Source organism: Bufo gargarizans, chromosome 8 (assembly GCF_014858855.1).
Source record: "Bufo gargarizans isolate SCDJY-AF-19 chromosome 8, ASM1485885v1, whole genome shotgun sequence".
In the NCBI taxonomy this organism is placed as follows: Eukaryota; Metazoa; Chordata; class Amphibia; order Anura; family Bufonidae; genus Bufo; species Bufo gargarizans.
This window is the reverse complement of record NC_058087.1, coordinates 111529414-111549796: the sequence shown is the minus strand read 5'-3', so window position 1 is coordinate 111549796 and position 20383 is coordinate 111529414. Positions and strand designations below refer to the sequence as shown.

Here is a 20383-nt window from a genome sequence, read left to right as displayed (position 1 = left end):
TCTCTCTGGCTGCGGGCTGGCCTTGTGCATGACCCCCTTCTGTAGGCGGAATGCTGCCCTTTTACCGCATACGATGCTGACCATGTGCACGACCCCCTTCCATAGGCGGAACGCTGCACTCTCGCTGGATTTGCTACGGCCATATGCATGACCTCCTTCCACAGGCGGAACGCTGCACTCTCGCTGGGTTCGCTACGGCCTTATGCATGAGCCGGCCATGTGCATGACCTCCTTCCATAGGCGGAATGCTGCACTTTCTGGATTCGCGGCCGGCCATACGCATGACCTCCGTCCATAGGCGGAATGCTGCACTCTCTCTGGATTTGCTGCTGGCCATGTGCATGAACTCCTTCCATAGGTGGATTGCTGCACTATCACTGGATTCGCTGCCGGCCAGGTGCACGACCCCTTCCTTGGGTGGTGTGCTGCACTCACTGGAATCGCTGCCAGCAATGAACATGTATCCTTTCTTCAGGCGGCATACGCACAACGCCACTGACTGGGGGTTTTCTCGCCAGTGCGTTGCTGGCCATGTGCATGTCCCGCATCCTTGGCGGGGTGCTTGCATTTTTGCTGGATGCGATGACGGCCGTGTGCATTACCCCGCCCCCTTCTGGGTGTAATACTGCTCTTTCGCCGGATGTGTTGCGGGCCATACACGGCCCTCCTCATCCATGGGCGAAAATTTGCACCCTCACGTGACCCATGGCTGTCCTTGATATGCTGTGCGGGACTCTTGCATGTTCTCCTTCATTGTGGAGTAGTTGCACTCTCACAGTATTCGGTGTTAGGTGGGTTATTGCGCACTCGCTTAATGCTAGGATAACCCCGTGCATGTCCCCCTTTCACTGGGCGGACCTCCTGCGTTCCCGCTGGGTACTGTGCGGCCATGTGCATGGTCACCTTCTGGGCAAACTATGGTATGTTCTACTTCTCTGAAGTTGTTACTGGCCTTGGGCATCCCCCCTTTGGGACGGGCCTTTGCATTCTTACCAGCTGCAGTGTTGCCAGGTACATTTCCCCCTTTTCTGGGGGGCCTGCCTGCGTTTCCATCGCATGCCATACTGATGTCTTGTGCATAACTCCCTTTCAGGTTGCACTTTGCACTTCCGTTGATACTGTTGGACTCTGTGGCTGATCCCCTTCACTGGGTGACTATATTTTTTTGCAGTGAGCGGAATTTTCTGGTGCGCTCTGTCCGTTGTTTGGGCCGTGTATGCCTTCTCCTCCCATAGGTGGGTTGGCCTTCTCACTGCTTGCGGGGCTGCTCGTACGTATGCCTCACTTCCTCCTGCGACATACCTTTTCTCTTGGGATGTGGTGCTTGTCACGGGCCTTGCACTCTTCTCTAAAGAGATCATTCTGTCCACCTGTATAACCCTTGGGTGCTGTCATACAAACATTAAAAGAATGCCATTGTATCCAAAGGTGTATTCTTTAGATATGAGTAGATGGGCTCTACTTGCTCTCTACTTCGCCGAGCTGGGTGGTGCTTGTTCTCTGGTTTGGCCTGTATATTGTGGTCCCGTTATGTCGGCATCCACCATGTCCGTTGGCCTTTCCACCTGGGGAGTGTTCGTGGTTCTTTGATACGTACCATTTCGTTCTCCCGTGCACTCACTTCCCGGCGCAAGTGGTCACTGGGTCGAGAGTGCCGTTTGCAGTGCCACTCGATTTCTGCGTTGGCTCTGGCGGGACTGCTGTTCCCTCGCCTACTACTGTTTCCTCCTCTTCGGGTGTCGTGCAGTATGAGTTTTTTCTTTTGGCGCCCGCTCTGCGCTTCAGGCTGGTCCGCTACCGGGTTCGGGCCGCTTTTCTCGGCATGGTCACCCAACTTTTCTTGGGTGCTCGCTTACCCAGGTCCGTAGGACCTCCACCTTGGGTTCTTCAGGGTATTTTCCTTCTGCGTGGCTGTGAACCGGGCGTCTCAGTGAGCGGGGTTCTGCCTTTGAGCTGTCCTATGGCTCTCCTGTTGCCCACTCCTCCTTCGGTTGGAGGGTGTTATGCCGGCCTCTGTCTCGACTGCCTTTTCTCGCCGGCTCTTCTTGGCTCCCGCTCGGTTCGGCTCGGCTCCCTCCGATGTGGCTTTTGCCCCGGCTGCGCTTCAGTGGCGGTTCCTTCGCTGCCCTCCCCTCTGGGGAGAGCTTGGTTGTTCATGTGGGTGGTTCTGATGTTCCTCTTGGCCTCGTACTGTCTCCCTTGTTCACTCTGTCTGTAACTTGGGAGGACTCCCATTCGGTCGAGATTGTCATTAGATCTCCCACACCGGGACTGTAGGACGTCTTCCTGTGGTGGCTACATCGACATGGACTTTAGCCTGTCTTGTCCTGGCGGTTGCTGGGCAGACCCTTCGGTTCCTTTCCGTCTGTCCTTCTGCTCCCCCACTCCGGGTGGTTACAGGACAACGTTGCACGGGGGCCGACGGGTCCAGTTTTGCCGACCGTTCTGCCCGTGTTACTGGTCTGCGCCTGTTCGCATTGGATTTTTTCCCGCTTGCCCAGGCGACTCTAGCGGGCTCGCTAGTGTTCGCTCCTGGCCGTGTTTTGTCCAGGATCTGTTGTAGGACTTAGGGGTTTTACCGGGGGTTCTGTGGGAAGCTGGGCGTTCCCCCACTCTGCCTTTCTCTCTCCATGGTTCTGTTTTTCTCCAGTCCGACCTAGATCTGGGACTGGGACGCTGTTGCTTGAAGTGTCAAGTGTCAGCGCTGTCCTTCCCCTTTCAGCGTTCCCCGGCCCTCTGGGCCTGTCAGGACCCTCTTCCGTGGAGCGGCTTGGGGTTCCCTTGTACTGCCCCTGGGTACCGCCCTGGGCATTGCATACTGGGCTCCTGGCACTCCAATCTTTCCCTTGGAGCCGTTACAGAAGTTCTCTCTACTCCTTCTGTCCTGTACGGTTATGTTTCCGTAGCCGTCGTGTCTCTGGCGGGTGCCTGGGTGGCGGCCCTTCTTGTTCCGAGCCTTCTCTTTCCTCAGGACAGGGCTGTTCTCCATCCCGTCTCTTCCTTCCTTCTGAAGGTGGTGTTTGTCTTTCATTTTAACGAGGCTTTCGTCCTCCCCTTCCCACCCCCGGGAACGGACACTTCACCGATTTGGGAGTTGTTTGGGCCTTGCGGTTTTTACTTGAAGATCTCCGACTCTTGTCGACGTTCGGTCTCTTGGTTTTCCAGGACGTCCGCGCAAAGGGTTGGTGGCCTCCGGGGTGGCTTTCCTCCGCTTTCTCACAGTGGTTATTGCTGTGGTTACCGCACCAAGGGCAGGGTTCTGCTTTTGGTGTCACCGTTCATTTCACCAGAGCGGTCGGTGCCTCCTGGGCCGGAGGCATTTGGCTTCGGCCATGCGTCTGGCGAGGCGGTCACTGGTCTTCCTTACAGCGTTCTACAGGGCGCATACTCTGGCTTCGGCAGATGCTGCCTTGGGCCGCCTGGTCTGCGGGCGGCGGTTTCTTGATGACTTCGGGTGCTTCGCCTTGGTGCTGTGGTCCCTCCCCCTTTTGGACTGCTTTTGAACGTCCCATGGTCTTCTGTGTTCCCCAAGGAAACTGGGCGAGAAAACGAGATTTTTGTATAACTTACCAGTAAAATCTTTCTCGCTCTTTCCTTGGGGGACACAGCACCCACCCATTCTTTGTTTTTCTCTGCACGGTTTCCGAGTTGTTTTACCCGTTGGGTAGTTGGCTTGTTGGTTCCGCTTTTGGACTTTGCCTTTTTTTCACTACTTGGACACGCAACTGGCAGCCTCTCTCTCCAGGCTGAGGGTATAGCTGTGGAGGAGGGGCTTAACAGTTTTCACTTAGTGTCACGCCTCCTATGGAGATGAGCTATACCCAAGGTCTTCTGTGTCCCCCAAGGAAAGAGCGAGAAAGAGATTTTACTGGTAAGTTATACAAAAATCTCGTTTTCTCTGCTTCTAAAACCTAAAGTGATACCTAATAAAATATTTATTACATAACATTCCCCACATGTCTACTTTATGTTGGCATTTTGGAAATGTTTTCTTTTTTTAGGACATTACAAGGCTTAGAAGTTTAGAAGCAATTCTTGGGAATTTCCAAAACCCACTTTTTAAGGACTAGTTCTGGTCTGAAGTCACTTTGTGGGGCTTACATAGTAGAAACCCCCATAAATGACCCCATTGTAGAAACTACACCCCTCAAGTTACTTAAAACCAATTTTAAAAACGTTATTAACCCTTTAGGTGTTCCACAAGAATTAAAGGAAAATGGAGATGAAATTTCTAAATTTCACTTATTTAGCAGATTTTCTATTTTATTACATTTTTTTTCTTTAACACATTAAGGGATAACAGCCAAACAAAACTCAATATTTATTACTCTGATTCTGCGGTGTACAGAAACACCCCACATGTGGTCGTAAACTGATGTAAGGGCGCACGGCAGGGCGAAGAAGGAAAAAAACACTATGGTTTTTGAAGGCAGATTTTGCTGGATTGGTTTTCTGAACGCCATGTTTTTTATTTTTCTACCGATCGTCTTGTGCAGGGGCTCACTTTTTGCAGAAAGAGTTTAGGTTTTTATTGGTACCATTTTTGGGTACATAGGATTTTTTGATCATTATTACACTTTATGGGACAAGGTGGCCAAAATGGCTGTTTTGGAACTTTTTTTTTTTTTGTTCATCTGAGGGGTTAGGTCATGTGACAGTTTTATAGAGCAGATCGTTACGGACGTGGCAATACCCAACATGTATGTATACTTTTTCTTATTTAAGCATAACACAGTTGCATTTCTGAAACCAAAAAAATGTTTTAGTGTCTCCATAGTCTGAGAGCCATAGCTTTTTTATTTTTTGGGCGATTGTCTTAAATATGGGCTAATTTTTTGCGGGATGAGGTAACTGGTATTATTTTGGGGTATATACGCCTTTTTTGATCGCTTGGTGTTGCACTTTTTGTGATGTAAGGTGACAAAAATGGCTTTTTTACACCATTTTTATTTTTTATGGTGTTTATTGGACGCGGATTTATAGAGATGGTCGTTACGGACACGGTGACACCATATGTGTGGTTTTTGTTTTTTTTTATAGGAAAAGGAAATTTATTTTTTACATTTATTTTCACTTTTTTTTTTCTTTTTCTTTTTGTTTTGTTTTTTCCAGTTCCCTCTTGGATCTTGAAGATGGTTGTACTATACTTTGCAATGCTCTTGCATTGCGAAGTATAATACAATCAGGTGCCTGTAGGTGGCAGCACTGGACGCCTATACCATGGCAACAGGACGCCTTTGCAAAACGCCCGGTTGCCATGGCAACCATCGGGCGCTGCGATCGCAGCAGCCCTGATGGTTGAGAGAGGGAGCCCCCTCCCTCTATTAACCCCATGGATGCTGCTACAGCAGTGTCTGCATAGAGCTGACACACACTGCTGATGGCGGCAGCTCAGGAATGGAGCTGCCGCCATCACACACAAGGGGGGCCACATCAGGGGGCAGCGCTGGAAACGGGGGGGGGGGGGGCAGCATTTTACTAATTACAGTTCGGGGCAGGAGGGGGCGGACTGCATCGGGGGCAGGACAAGAACAAGAAGGGGGCACAGATTGGGGGCTTCAGGACACATTACCGATTTCAGGCTCTGATCTGCAGAGCGCAGATCAGAGCCTGAAACCGGCATTTTAACACTGCCGCGATCCGATTGGTTAGTCTGCACAGACTAACCAATCGGATCGATTGCCGGCAAGGGGCCACTCTGGTCCCTTGCCGGCATTACTGCACTGTATGCTGTCCGTGACAGCATACAGGGCAGGGGCAGAAGCTTTAATCCAAGCGCTTTGCAGCGCTTGGATTAAAGAGCTGCCAGAACATAGATACGTGGTAGCTGCACGGGGTATGTCCAGCTATCACGTATATATACAGATTGCAGTCGTGAAGGGGTTAATTAATGGATTATGGATCCACCATATATCCCTCTCACCCAAATTCTTGCACCAACCTCTTTAATTGAGTTTTTCCCGTTCTCAATCTCACTTTTTGTTAATCTATCGAATTTCTCATCCATAGTACAGTTGAAATCGCCCATTAGTAATAATTGGGCAAATAGATTTATCCTGTAAGAACTTGTATAGTTTCAACAGCGCCTCATGCAAGTAAGGTGGTGGAATATGAACCCCTGCAATTACATATTTTATACTCTCAAACTGCCCATACAGAAAGACATATCGCCCCTCTGCATCCACTTTTTGAGAGATTAATGAACATAATATCTTTATGAATAAGTTTAGCTGAAACCACTGTGAGCAGAGTGGAATTGGTGAGCTATCCATTTCCTTCTAAATAGACAAAGTTTGTCTCTTGTCAGAACGAGTCTTCAATAAACATATTATAGCTGACAGATATTTACCATTAACTCTAAAAACAGCAAAATGTTTTACATTCATCTCCAAACCCTCTTACATTCCATGACAGATTTTATTTTTGTTACTCTTAATTTATAATTAAACCTAACAAAAAAAAAAAAAAATACTGCACTCTTTTACCCATACCCCCTTTTCCCAATCCCCACTTAGGCCGAATGCACACGGGTGTGCGGTCCGTGGTATGCCGGGCTGGATTCCTGTTCAGAGCAGGAGCGCAAGGAGTCATTGGTTGCTATGATGCCGTGCGCTTCATGCCACTGCTGCTGTACAGTAATACACTATACGAGTGTATTACTGTACTGCGACGGCATGAAGCGCACAGCATCATAGCAACCAATGACGCCATGCGCTCCTGCTCTGAAGCGGAACATGGCCGTGTGCATTCGGCCTTAGTGTACTGATCGCAAGCCTTGGAATCTTAACACCCTAATATCCTAGTGTGAGGTCCGCCGCCCCACCCCCACCCAGATTGCACCTATAGACGATAACTGCCCCTTTACTGCTTTCCACTAAATATTATAAAGGAGAGCCCAGAAATTGCCCAATGATTTCAGTCATTTAAGTCCTTTCCTTATGCACCACTTAGTTTTTCAGGATACAACAGCAATGTCAGCTCTGCGACGTCTATATTTTACATCAACAAACTTCTCTCTCTCCTTTTGAGTAGTAGTAGAATAGTCTGGAAATATTAACACCCATGATCGTTAATTTCCACAAAATCCATTGATCTTATTTTGCTCATGAAAGGGCATAATTTTCGCTATTGTCTGTGGAGAGTTACCCGTCAAGTTTCTAGCTGGTATCCCAAGTGCTCTCTCAACGTTAAACAGATTGGATATGTTTTCTACCCCCATCACCTCAGTAATCCAGTTCTGAATAGAAAGCGTACATTTTAAACCCTCCATATTTTCAGGTATTCCTATCAACCTAACATTTGACCCCCTGTTACTTTCTTCCAAATCTGTAATTTTATTAAGGGCAATGTTCTCCACTCTCAGAACTTTTAGATCTTTTATAACTTCACAAACCTTATCCTCCAGGTCAGGGCTGTGGAGTCAGTCTGAGTCGGAGGCAATTTTGGGTACCTGGAGTCGGCAAAAAATGAACAGACTCAGACTCCTACTAGATTTAAATTGGAATAAAAAAAAGCAAGTTTAAATGTCACAATTCACAAAAAGGTATAATAAATTACTGTATTTTCCGCCCTTTAAGACGCACCTAGGCTTTTGAGGAGGAAAATGAGGGGGGAAAAAATTTTGAACCAATAAATGTGCTTTTGGTGGGTTTTGAACTAATGGTGGTCTGTGTGTGGCACGGTTATGGGGGCATCTGTGGGTGGCACGGTTATGGGGGCATCGATAGACCCCCCCCCCCCCTATAACAGTGTCCCTGTGTAGTGAATGGGGGCCGGCATCTATTTCTGTAATGGAAGCGGGGCCCGGTGCCTGCTTCATTCATAAAGTGGGCGGAGCAGGCGCATGACATAGTGATCTATGCTATGATTGGAATACTTGCACAATACCCACAAGTTAGATATGATTACCGTTTACTAAAGTTAGCGGGGCCCGGTGTAGTAGAATACAGTGACTGCACCAGGCCCTGCTGCCATTACAGAAACATATGCCGGCCCCCAGCCCCTCCTCCCTCTCAGCCTTTTCACTGGACGGTCGCAGCATTTGCCCCTGTAAGACGCACTGCTATTTTTCCCCCACTTTTGCGATACGCACAGTTAAGGAGCGGCAATACTTATACTTTCCATTGTGTTCAGCTGTTACAGGGAACGCAACGCCCATGGTTAACCTAGCCTCTCCCTGATAACTGATTAAGTAAATGTTTTTTGCAGGACTAGACACTTGTATAAGTGAAGGGAATGGATAGTCAATAGCTCAAGACTGAAGTTGTAAACCATTTGAAAAACTGCTTTCATTCAGCTAAGGCTATAAAAACTCAGATTGTTAGCTTAAACTTTAAACATGACTATGGGATTCTACTAGGGCAGGGGTAGGCAACCTCAGTCTCCCAGCTGTTGTGAAACTACAACTCCCAGTATGCATACTTGCTCTGCTCTTCTAAGAACTCTCATAGAAATGAATGGAGCATGCTGGGAATTGTAGTTTCACAACAGCTGGGAGCCAGAGGTTGCCTACCCCCTGTACTAGGGAAATCGTGTTTTAAAATAAATGCCCCTTCCTGGATACTCCCACTGCCCTATCTTCAGCAGAAGATCAGCACACAAAAAGAGAAGGCAGCAGCTTCCTAGCCAGTAGTTCGGTGGTAATGACATGTATGTTGCCTTTCTTTCCTTAATTGAATGTATAATATAAATTTGCATATTAAATACAGAGGAGTCGGAGTACCAAAAACGGAGGAGTCTGAGTCGGACAATTTATCTACCGACTCCACAGCCCTGCTCCAGGTCACTTATTCTTTGTTCAGCCTTATTTACTCTCACTGACTTTCCTGCAATAATCCCTAATCAGCTCATCTGCACTTCATATTTTAATTCTCCCATCTGCTTCATTCTCATTTCCAACACATTAGGTTTATTCACAGCTGACATAATATCTTCTAATGTGGGAGATTGTGAGATGTCTGAGTTGGTGTCATACCCTCCCAAGACCTTTGTGTCCTCAATAGCACTAATCTCAGCCCCGATTTTACTTTGTGTATTATATCTTACATGGCAATTAGTAGTTGTTGTAGTTGAGGTTTGGAGAAATCTATCCAGTTTATTTTCCTGATCCACCTTTGTTTTAGACAAGTTTTGTTTTCGGGGAACCATATGCTCCTGACCGCCTCTGCTCCCCCATTTTCTCTTTATCGTCCTTCTTGACTATTTCCACAATAAGTCTCCTTAAAACGTGAGACGGACCCCAAGAAATGTCTAACAAAACAATACAATGCTGGAGGTTATACCCAAATCCAATATATTATAACAGACGGTAATGGTTTAGGAGCAGATTACATCACAGGTGCACGTAAAAAGTCAACCATTGCTTTACCATTTTTAAGTCTCCTTAAAACGTGAGACGGACCCCAAGAAATGTCTAACAAAACAATACAATGCTGGAGGTTATACCCAAATCCAATATATTATAACAGACGGTAATGGTTTAGGAGCAGATTACATCACAGGTGCACGTAAAAAGTCAACCATTGCTTTATAAGACGCACTGCCATTCCCCCCCCCCCCCCCCCCCCCAAAAGTTTGTCTTAAGCGAAAAATATGGTAATATAATTGCAACATTTTTGGGTCTGCCAATTGGCGATTGCAATTTATTGCGATTGCTTTGGCGATATATTGTGCAGGCCTTTTTTTCTACTATATCAGAATTCAACCTTTTGGGTCTCTTAGTTATCTGGTTGCTGGTTACTGAGTGAATTAGATTAGTTCCTTTCAAATAAGACACTAATTCATCCAGGATTAGTAACCAGGAAACAATACCATTCCACTTTTTTTTGCAGTGTTCACCCTTTCCTGGCATCATCAGCACGCTTTCCTCGCTGTATATTCATGCAGACGATAAACGCCAGCAGACCACGCAACACCAGTATAGCTGCATCTCACCACTCCTTGCAGTCCACAGCAGACCAGGAAAACTCAGCCACCACCTCATACCAGACACCATCTCTGGGGATTTCCAATCTTCAACCAGGCACCGCCACTCCAATTTAGCAAACCCACTAACACCAGCATCAGGGAGCTCTCCACAGCACCCTCAGCACTTTCATGGAATTTACATATAGGGTTTGGACCGCGCGTATCATAAATAGACTGTATACAAACCGTTTTTTTCTCCTCCTACCGAGGTCTGCAGATGTCCTATTTGTGGATATCCTGCAACGTGTAAAAAAAAATTGCAATACTCCTTTCCCCTGGTGACAACACCCCCAACATTAACCGCCTATGTCAGGAGTTGCCACAGTGTCAGGACTCCAAAGCTGGGGCTGCCGGAAGCTTTTCACCACCCGGATCCGTGCACCAGCCACAGGCACCCTGGGCTGGATCACACACACGCCGGCATCTGATCTCCTTAGCTTAGTAGGAATGGTTCTGCATGTGTTATCCTTGTGGGCCTGCTGTTCATTATTCCACTATATGCATTTGTTAGACCCCAATCTGGCCCCCTCTTTTTTTTTTTTTTTTTGGATCCTCTCGTCTCTAGATACATCCTGGTTCCTGGGCTCTGCTCCCATCTTTACTGGATAGGCTATAGTCTTGTCTCCCCCCACCCCCAGGACTGCTTTGGAATATCCCTCTGTGTCTCCCAATGATGTGAGTGATAAAATTGGATTTTCGTTCTAACCTGCAAAATAATCTTTCTGCTACATTAATTAACGGACAACGTTCCCACCCTATTTTCCTGGTTTCTTTGGATGTGTCCCACAGTTTATGGTTCTGACTTCATCTGAAGTTTTTCTCTAGTTCTGCGATTTACCTTTAGCTGGGTACTGCTTGGGTGCAAACAGTTTAGTGGAATATCTGCAGGATGGGTATAGCTGATGGGAGGAGCAAACTTTTTTTCACTTAACGTCACAGACTAGTGGCAGCAGCTATGCAACACGGTCATCTTCATCCCCCAATCACTAGAGCGAGAAAAGTATTTAACAGATGAGAACAAAAACCTAATTTTCCTTGTCAAATGTGTCCATAGCTTTTAATGTAATGACTTGAGTAGTTAAAGACCTTATTTTAAGAATGCTGTTTTCCACTTTGGTAAAGTAGATACATCTATACAAAGTATAATTAAACAATGAAATGAAATGATCCTTGTAAAAAAATTTTTTCCCATTAGATATTCGGAGAAGATGGTTTAAGTTTGAATATTGAAGACATTCAACCACATGACTTTGGAAACGTGGGTGAAGTTATTGTTACTAAAGATGATACTATGCTTCTAAAAGGAAGAGGTGACAAGTCTCAAATAGAGAAACGAATTCAAGAAATTCAAGAGCATTTAGAATCTACAAATAGTGACTATGAAAAGGAAAAGTTGAATGAGAGACTGGCTAAGCTTTCTGATGGTGTAGCTGTTCTAAAGGTAGCTATCTTTTCGTTATTCTGACCCCCCCCCCCCCCCTTTCATTATTTCATTACTGATATTTTTCTGCAGGTTTTATGCCATGGACAGCTGGGAAAATTAATATTTAACCCCTTATGGACCAGGCTCACTTTCACCTTAAGGACCAGGCCATTTTTTGCAAATCTGACCAGTGTCTATGTTTCTATGTCACATGTGTGAATAACTTTTAAAACACTTTTACTTATCCAGGCCATTCTGAGATACCAAATTTACCAAAAACTTGGAAAAATTAGCAAATTTCAATTTCTCTACTTCTATAATACATAGTAATACCTCCAAAAATAGTTATTACTTTACATTCCCCATATGTCTACTTCATGTTTGGATCATTTTGGGAATGACATTTTATTTTTGGGGGGATGTTACAAGGCTTATAAGTTTAGAAGCAAATCTTGAACTTTTTAAGGACCTGTTCAGGTCCGAAGACACTTTGTGAGGCTTACATAATAGAAACCACCCAAAAATGACCCTATTTTGGAAACTACACCCCTCAGGGTGTTCAAAACTGATTTTACAAACTGTTAACCCTTTAGGTGTTCCACAAGAGTTATTGGCAAATAAACATGAAATTTCAGAATTTAAATTTTTGGGCAAATTTTCCATTTTAATCCATTTTTTCCAGTAACAAGGGTTAGCAGCCAAACAAAATATTTATTGCCATGATTCTATAGTTTATAGAAACACCCCATATGTGGTCGTAAACTGCTGTGTGACCAAATGGCAGGGCGCACAAGGAAAGGAATGCCATATGGTTTCTGGTAGGCAGATTTTTCTGGTTTTGGTTTTTAGACACCATGTCCCATTTGAAGCCCCCCTGATAAAATTGGAAACTACAGGATAAGGAGGCAGTTTTTCTGGTACTATTTTAGGATACATATGATTTTTTTGTTGCTCTATATTGCACTTTTTGTGAGGTTCTTACGAATGCGGTGATACCTAATATGTATACCTTTTCTCGCCCATTTCCTTGGGGGGGGGACACAGGAGACCTTGGGTATAGCTCAGCTCCCTAGGAGGCGTGACACTAAGTGAAAACTGTTAAGCCCCTCCTCCAGCAGCAATACCCTCAGCCTGGAGAGAGACTACCAGTATTTTGCTTTGCAGGGCTGTTTTTTCTCCTTAATTTTAATTTCTTTTTCTCCCGAGGTCGAGTTGTGCCGGTCATCCGCACTGCTGCCTCCCCCACAGAAGACAAGGTGGACCTAGCTCCCCTGCATCCCGCCAGTTTAAGGGTCGCCAGCACGCAAAGTCCCTCTTCCAGCATACTGCCACTGCGGTGCCAGTCGCTGAAGGGGCAACCCTGCTGGAATAGACCGAGGGGAAGACTGCAGGACGGTAAGAGGCGGCTGCTCCAGCACATATAAATGAATAAGGGAGCATTTAAACCCTAGGGGCATTTGGTTCCCCTCTCCCTTTTTTTTTTTTTTTTTTCTTTTCCCTGGGACCACTGGCTGGAACCTAATATGCTTAAACTATTTGCTGCAGATTACCTCTGGAACTCCGGGGGTCTTTCTTTCTTTCTTTCTTTCTTACTTTTTCTCCCCCCCCGCCACAACGCCACTGAGACTTCATGCGGCACTTCAGAGGTTAATTCCTGAGTTATTACCCCTCATCACTAACATGTTGGACCCCACAGGGGCCTCTAAACCCTGGTATCATGCCTGTAAAGAACCCTATCCAAGTGGGCAATACCATCCACATAGTTCTGCATGCCAGGCCCCAATGCAGGGTCCGCCACCGACCGTGCCGCTCCCCATTCCCTCTGGTCCACCTGACTGGGCCAGATCCCTGTCCCAGGGCATGGAAAGTCTCACCCACATAGTAGGCCGCCTGGTTGATAAACCTTCCTTCCTTCCCGTTATATCCCGTTCCTTCCTAAGGTAGTCTCCGCCTTTAATCTCAATAAGGACATCGACCTCCTCTCTCTGTGCCCAGCCCCCGGGAACGGGAACTTCACCGCTTGGACGTGGTTAGGGCCTTGAAGTTTTACTTGGAGATCACCGACCCCTTTCGTCGCACAGACTTTCTGTAGTTCCAGAGGGTCCGCACAAGGGATTGGCGGCCTCCAAGGTGGCTGTCGCCTGTTTCATATTGCTGAGGCTTACCGCGCCAAGGGCAGGGTTCTGCCTTTCGGTGTCACCGCTCATTCCACCAGAGCGGTCGGTGCCTCTTGGGCCCAGAGACATAGGGCTTCGGCTGAACAATTGTGCAAGGCGGCCACTTGGTCTACTTTGCACACTGTTACCAAGTTTTACAGGGTGCACACTCATGCATTGGCGGGTGCTGCTTTGAGCCGCCTGGTCCACCTGACTGGGCCAGATCCCTGTCCCAGGGCATGGAAAGTCTCACCCACATAGTAGGCCGCCTGGTTGATAAACAGACTAGCCCGCAGGCTGCCACACCTCCTGTAGCATCCTGTGACTCTGCCGCCCCCACTGATTCACTCACACACAGCGAATCTTCCAGGGCCCTCCACTCTCAGAAGCGCTCCAGGACAGAGTGCGCATTCTCCTCAGATGCATCTCTCTCCCCACCACGCGTGCGGACTCAGTCAGGCCTCTTCTCCCATCTGGACATGCCCTCTGAGAGAGATTCGGACATGGACTTAGCACTACCGTCCAACTAGCCTCCTCAGTGGGTCACCCTATCATAAACATTTGTGATACCTTTTAAGATACACGATGACTCTCCCAGCACTGATCAAGCCGGCGTGTCTTTTTTCCACTCCAAACAGGCGTTTAAGGTTTTTCCTCTCCACACAGACTTCTCTTCAGTGGTCTCAAAAGCTTGGGCTCGCCCTGATGCCCGCTTTACCACCCCCAAAAAGCTGGACATGTGATATCCATTTCTAGCTGATTGTGTTGCCACATGGGTGTCCCCACCTAAGGTTGACCAGCCTGTGGCCCGCCTGTCTAAGAGCACGGCCATTTCTGTAGCAGACGGTTCCTCACTTTATTCCACCGAGGACCGTCGTATCGAGTACCTCTCCAAGGCAATCTTTGCTTTCTCGGGTTCAGCCCTCGGACCGGTCTTTGCCTCCGCCTGGGTGGGGAAATCTGTCTCCGAATGGGGCGCCCAGCTTGAACAGGATTTGGGATCAGACGTCCCCATTCAGAACCTTCAATCCTTGGCTCAACTGATAGTTCAGGCAGGAAAACTTACTGTGAGGCTTATCTCGATGCGGGTGCCCTCATAGCACGCTCATCTGCCTTAGCCGTTTTCATCAGAAGGGAACTTTGGCTGAAGGTTTGGGCGGCGGACACCGCCTCCAATTGTTCTCTTACTGGGCTACCATTCACGGGCTCCTGTTTATTCGGGACCAGTTTGGAAGAACCAAAGGCACCCCTCGGGGTTGCGCTGGCTCGTCTCGTTTTCGGTTCTCCCACAGGTCCTCCAGGTCTAGATTCACAGCCGGTTCCTCATCTGGCCCCTCTCAGGATAGGCGCAAGAAGCCCTTTATTTGGGCTCAGCCCACCTAGCGCAAGTCACAGGCTTCCAGTCCCTCCACGGCCAAGCAGCCCCCTGCCTGAAGATGCGCCCCCACTCACTTTGACGCAAAAGGCGCTTTCTCCTTTTCAGGGACATCTGGCGGGCTTACGTCTCCGATGCCTGGGCGCTCGAAATTGTATCATCCAGATACAAAATCGAGGTAGCTTTTTCTCCCTCCAGATCGTTTCTTTGGTCCCGTTCTCCGCGGGACCCCGTGGGTGCAGCCACCTTCTCCGCAGCTGTTCACACCCTGCTGGACAAGGGAGTCATCGTCCCTGTGCCCCTGGCGGACCGATTCAAGGGGTTTTACTCTAACCTCTTCGTCGTCCCCCAAAAATGCGGGTCGGTGCGGCCGATACTATACTTAAAACGGCTAAACCGTTTTCTCCGCCTTCTGCAATTCCGAATGGAGTCCCTCCGGTCTGCGGTGGCCTCCATGGAGAAGGGGGACTTTGTCATCAATCGACATTCAGGATGCTTACCTCCACGTTCTGGTCGCTCGGTGTCACCATCGTTTCCTTCGCTTTGCAGTGGCGAACAATCACTATCAGTTTGTCACCCTTCCCTTCGGCCTGCCGATGGCTCCTCGAGTGTTCACCAAGGTCCTAGCCCCTGTCCTAGCTTTGCTCCACTCCGGGGCGTTTTTCTGCTGCCTTACTTGGACAATGTCCTCATCAAGGCGCCCTCCTTTCCTCACACGTCCGCCAGCATGGACCTCACTCTGGAGACCCTGGGATGGTTCGGCTGGCTTCTCAACCTTCCCAAGTCCTCCCTGATTCCATCCAGACGGTTGGTGTTGTGTTTTTTTTTTTGTTTTGTTTTTTGGGTGATGATTCTGGATATGGAGGCCCGTCTTCCAACGCACAAGCGTCTGGCCCTCCACCAGTCGGTTCGCAGTCTTCTTCACCACCGCCGTCCGTCCTTCCGATCCAGCATGCGGGTGTTTGGACAAATGGTTGCCTGCTTCGAGGCGATTCCTTTAGCACAGTTTCATTCCCGCACCTTTCAAAGGGTGATCCTCTCTGCCTGGGACAAGTCACCGGAGAGTTTGAACCGGCCCCTTCTTCTAACTTCCCAAGTTCGGGCCTCCCTCTGCTGGTGGTTGCTGACCCCTCTCTAGGGGAAATCCTTCCTTCCAATGACATGGCAGGTGGTTACCACCGACGCCAGTCTGCTGGGTTGGGGGGGTGAGTTTCCTCCCCGGTCCGTCCAGGGCATTTGGTCTCAATCGGAGTCAAAGCTTCAGATCAACGTCGTGGAATTGAGGGTGATCTTCTTGTCGCTCTGACACTGGACTCCCCTGCTAAAAGGCTGTCCCGTCTGTGTCCAATCGGATAATGCCACGGCCGTGGCATACATAAACCACCAGGGGGCAATGTGAGAGGTTACCTGCATTCTCCTCTGGGCGGAAGCTCACGTTCCGGCCCCGTCAGCTGCAAGCTTCCCCCTTCGAGCCGTTACGGAAGATCTCCCTACGACTTTTGTCTTGTAAGGTTGTGTTCCTTGTGGCTATCACGTCTCAGGCGGGTGTCCGAATTGGCGGCCCTTTCTTGTTCCGAGCCTTTTCTGGTCTTTCACCAAGATGAGGCTGTTTTCCATCCCGTTCCTTCCTAAGGTAGTCTCCGCCTTTAATCTCAATAAGGACATCGTCCTCCTCTCTCTGTGCCCAGCCCCCGGGAACGGGAACTTCACCGCTTGGACGTGGTTAGGGCCTTGAAGTTTTACTTGGAGATCACCGACCCCTTTCGTCGCACAGACTTTCTGTAGTTCCAGAGGGTCCGCACAAGGGATTGGCGGCCTCCAAGGTGGCTGTCGCCTGTTTCATATTGCTGAGGCTTACCGCGCTAAGGGCAGGGTTCTGCCTTTCAGTGTCACCGCTCATTCCACCAGAGCGGTCGGTGCCTCTTGGGCCCAGAGACATAGGGCTTCGGCTGAACAATTGTGCAAGGCGGCCACTTGGTCTACTTTGCACACCTTTACCAAGTTTTACAGGGTGCACACTCATGCATTGGCGGGTGCTGCTTTGGGCCGCCTGGTCTTGCAGGCGGCGGTTTCATGATGCCTATGGTGGCTTCGCCTTGGCCTGTGATCCCTTCCTTCTTGGACTGCTCTCGGACATCCCAAGGTCTGTTGTGTGCCCCAAGGAAATGGGCACAAAAACAAGATTTTTGTATAACTTGCCAGTAAAATCTTTCTCGCTCTTCCTTAAGGGGACACGGCACCCACCCATCATTATTTGTTCTACAGGTTACGGTTTGGTTGCCCCTGTCGGGTAGTTCACTTTTCACTCACTTTCATTGCCTTTTTTCTCACTACCTGGACATGCAACTGGTAGTCTCTCTCTCTCCAGGTTGAGGGTATAGCTGCTGGGGCTTAACAGTTTTCACTTGGTGTCACGCCTCCTAGGGAGCTGAGCTATACTCACGGTCTCCTGTTTTCACCCAAGGAAGAGCGAGAAAGATATTTTACTGGTAGGTTATACAAAAATCTTGCTTGTTTTCATTTATTTAGGTTTTACACTATAGTTTTTAAAACAAAATAAAAGATGTCCATAGTCTGAGAGCCATTGTTTTTTCAGTTTTTAGGCGTTTGTCTCAGGTTGAGTATAATTTTTGCGTGATGAGATGACTGTTAGATTGGCACTATTTTGGGGAGCATATGACTATTTGATCGCTTGCTATTATACTTTTTGTGATGTAAGGTAACAAAAAATTGATTTTTTTTGAGTTTTAATTTTATTTTTTTACAGTGTTAACCTGAGGGGTTAGGTCATGTGGTATTTTTTAGAGCAGGTTCCAATGGACGTGGCAATACCTAATATGTATACTTCTTTTTTTTATTTATTTTTTTTATGTTTTGAATAATATAATTTTTTTAAACAAAATAAAAAATGTTTGTCTCCATAGTCTAAGAGCCATAGTTTTCTTTTAAATTTTTGGGGCGTTTGTCTTATGTAGGGTATCATTTTTTGCGGAATGAGGTGACTGTTAGAGTGGCACCATTGTGGGGGGCCACTTTTAGTGACTGAAGGTGACAAAACAAATGTTTTAGCACAGTTTTTCATTTTTCAGTTTTTTTCTTTTTTTGACTGTGTTCACCGACTCTGAGATATTTATACAGCCGGTCGTTAGTGACGTAACGATACGCAATATGTATACTTTCTTTCATTTTTTAAGTTTCGCACTGAATCCTTTTTGAAACCAAAAAAATAATAATAATGTTTTAGTGTCTCCATAGTTTGAGAGTCAGTTTTTTTTTAGTTTTTAGGCGATTGTCTTTAGGTTTGGTATCATTTTTGTGGGGTGAGATCACTGTTAGATTGGCACTATTTTTGAAACAAAAAAATCATAATTTTATTTTTTGGGCTATGAGACATGTAGGGGCTCATTTTTGGCGGGATGGGGTGACTGTTTTGGTACTATTTTGGCATACTTAAGACTTTTTTGATCACTTTGATTACCTTTTTTGGGAAGTAAGGTGGTCAAAATTAAAATTTCATCAGTTTTAATTTTTTTTATGGCGTTCACCGTGCGGGGATAGTAACTTGACCGTCTTATAGATCAGGTCAGCAACGTGCGGACACTCTGCTTTACAAGCTTGGCCAGCCTTAAAATGAGAGGGAGGGCGGGCCCTTCCGCCCACACTGCCACACCGCTTGCACAGGAAATACAGAGGGCGTACCTGTACGCCCGGTGTCCTTAAGTACCAGGTCTTTTTTTCTCAGGTGGCTCTCTCCCTATCACAACTCAGGAGACAGTTGAAAGATGAAACTGAGCTTTGTAAGTAGGACAAAGAAATAAGAAAAGAAAAAAACTGCAGGTGGAGCTATACAGATGCATTTTATTGAATAACTCTGTGGCTATGCTAAATTTTAATTACATGCAATTGCAAAAGTATTCAGATCCAGGTACTGGTTTGAGGACTGTGGAATAATTTTCGTGGGACAACCCCTTTAAATAAAGAAATATGCAAAAAAGGACAATAAAAAGACTAACTGCCGATTTGGCAGGGGTGTGTTATTGAACCTCTTTTAATTGGTTATTTGTGGCCCACCCTGAGGTTGGGCAATCAGTGACAAATCGTGGCATACCCCTTTTTTCAAGGGGTTTTCCGCTCTCAACCCTAATTTTTGTTAGTCTCTCTCCTTTTTAACACTTAACATCCTGTTGCGGTGTGTAAACTTCTGGACAGGGGCTTATGTATCACTGCAGCCACTCACTATCCTTAGCTGTCCCATGTCCCTAAGCAATACTTCATACAATAACCCCTTAACCTGTTAGGGATGTAACCACCTCAGCTCCCCTAGCTTAAACACCCTAAATGACCAGACCACTTTTTACAATTCTGCACTACACTACTTTCACGGTTTATTGCTCGGTCAACTTACCACCCAAATTAAGTTTACCTCATTTTCTTTTCACTAATAGAGCTTTAATTTGGTGGTATTTCATTGCTGCTGACATTTCCCTTGCGCCCATGACAGCACCCTTGAGAGACCGCCTCCATCCAGGACAGGAAACAGCAACTTTCGTGGAGAGCTCATAAGGAGGAGCATGGCCCCAAGACCACCAGTTCCTGTTTCCTGTCCTAGATGGAGACGGTTCGTGGAGAAAAGGAGAAAGTCAGGCTGCAGGGCCCCTGAGGATCATATCGAAGTGGGGTTACCTGTTCCGGCGTAAGTCTCCTCTAGGAGCCGCCGGCCGGAGTCTGGTGCTTGCTGCTGGGGTCTGGCTTACGCTGTGCTGGCCGCTACTCTGCAGTCCCGGGCGCACTGAGAGGTGCGTTCGGCACGCCGGTCCTTCCTGGCAGTGTTCAGGCGGGCCAGGGCCGCCTCCTCACCTTGCTTCTCGGGGGTAAGGGGGATCATTCCCCATCACTTATTTCTCTTTAGTCATGCTAAATCTCCTTTCCCTCTTTTCCTTTTTACATTTTAGACTATAAAAGAGGGCCCTAGAAAGGCAATTTCAAAAACCAGAGGGAAGGAATGTGCCGTCTGTAAAAGGAAACTGGCCCCCTCTTGGTCGAAAAAACTATGTCAACATTGCATTGAGAAACTAGTGGAGGAGGAGTCCCCATCCCTTCTGCAGAGTATTAGGGAGATGGTGAAGACAGAGGTCTCGGATTCCTTGAAAGATTTCAAAAAGAGTTTTCCCTCTGTAGCCTCAACCTCCCTTGGACCCAGATCAGGCACGGCTAATAAATCTCACTCTGATTCTTTAGAAGATAGTGATTCAGGAGAAATCCTAGATAGCCCAGACTCGTCCCAGGATGAAGAGTCCACGGGCAGGCCACTTTTTCCCCCGGATGATACGGAAGCTTTACTAAAAGCAGTTCGTGCGACCATGAAAGTAGACTAATCCAAAGACCCAAAATTCGTTCAGGATATCATGTTTGGTGACCTCGGGCAGAAAAAATCTAGAGTGTTTCCCGCAAACGAGAATATAA

At 47.4% G+C, this 20383-nt stretch overlaps 1 protein-coding gene across 3 annotated transcripts in view; it reads left to right on the top strand.

The window, feature by feature from the left end:
- HSPD1 (heat shock protein family D (Hsp60) member 1) overlaps positions 1-20383 on the top strand; it is a 158883-nt gene that overhangs the window by 98625 nt on the left and 39875 nt on the right. For 2 of the 3 annotated variants that reach the window (XM_044304966.1, XM_044304965.1), the window contains exon 9: positions 11162-11407. The exons of the other annotated variant lie outside the window; for it this stretch is intronic. In XM_044304966.1, the coding sequence (XP_044160901.1) occupies positions 11162-11407 (246 nt within the window). The remainder of the gene's footprint in view (positions 1-11161; positions 11408-20383) is intronic. 3 annotated transcript variants of the gene reach the window in all.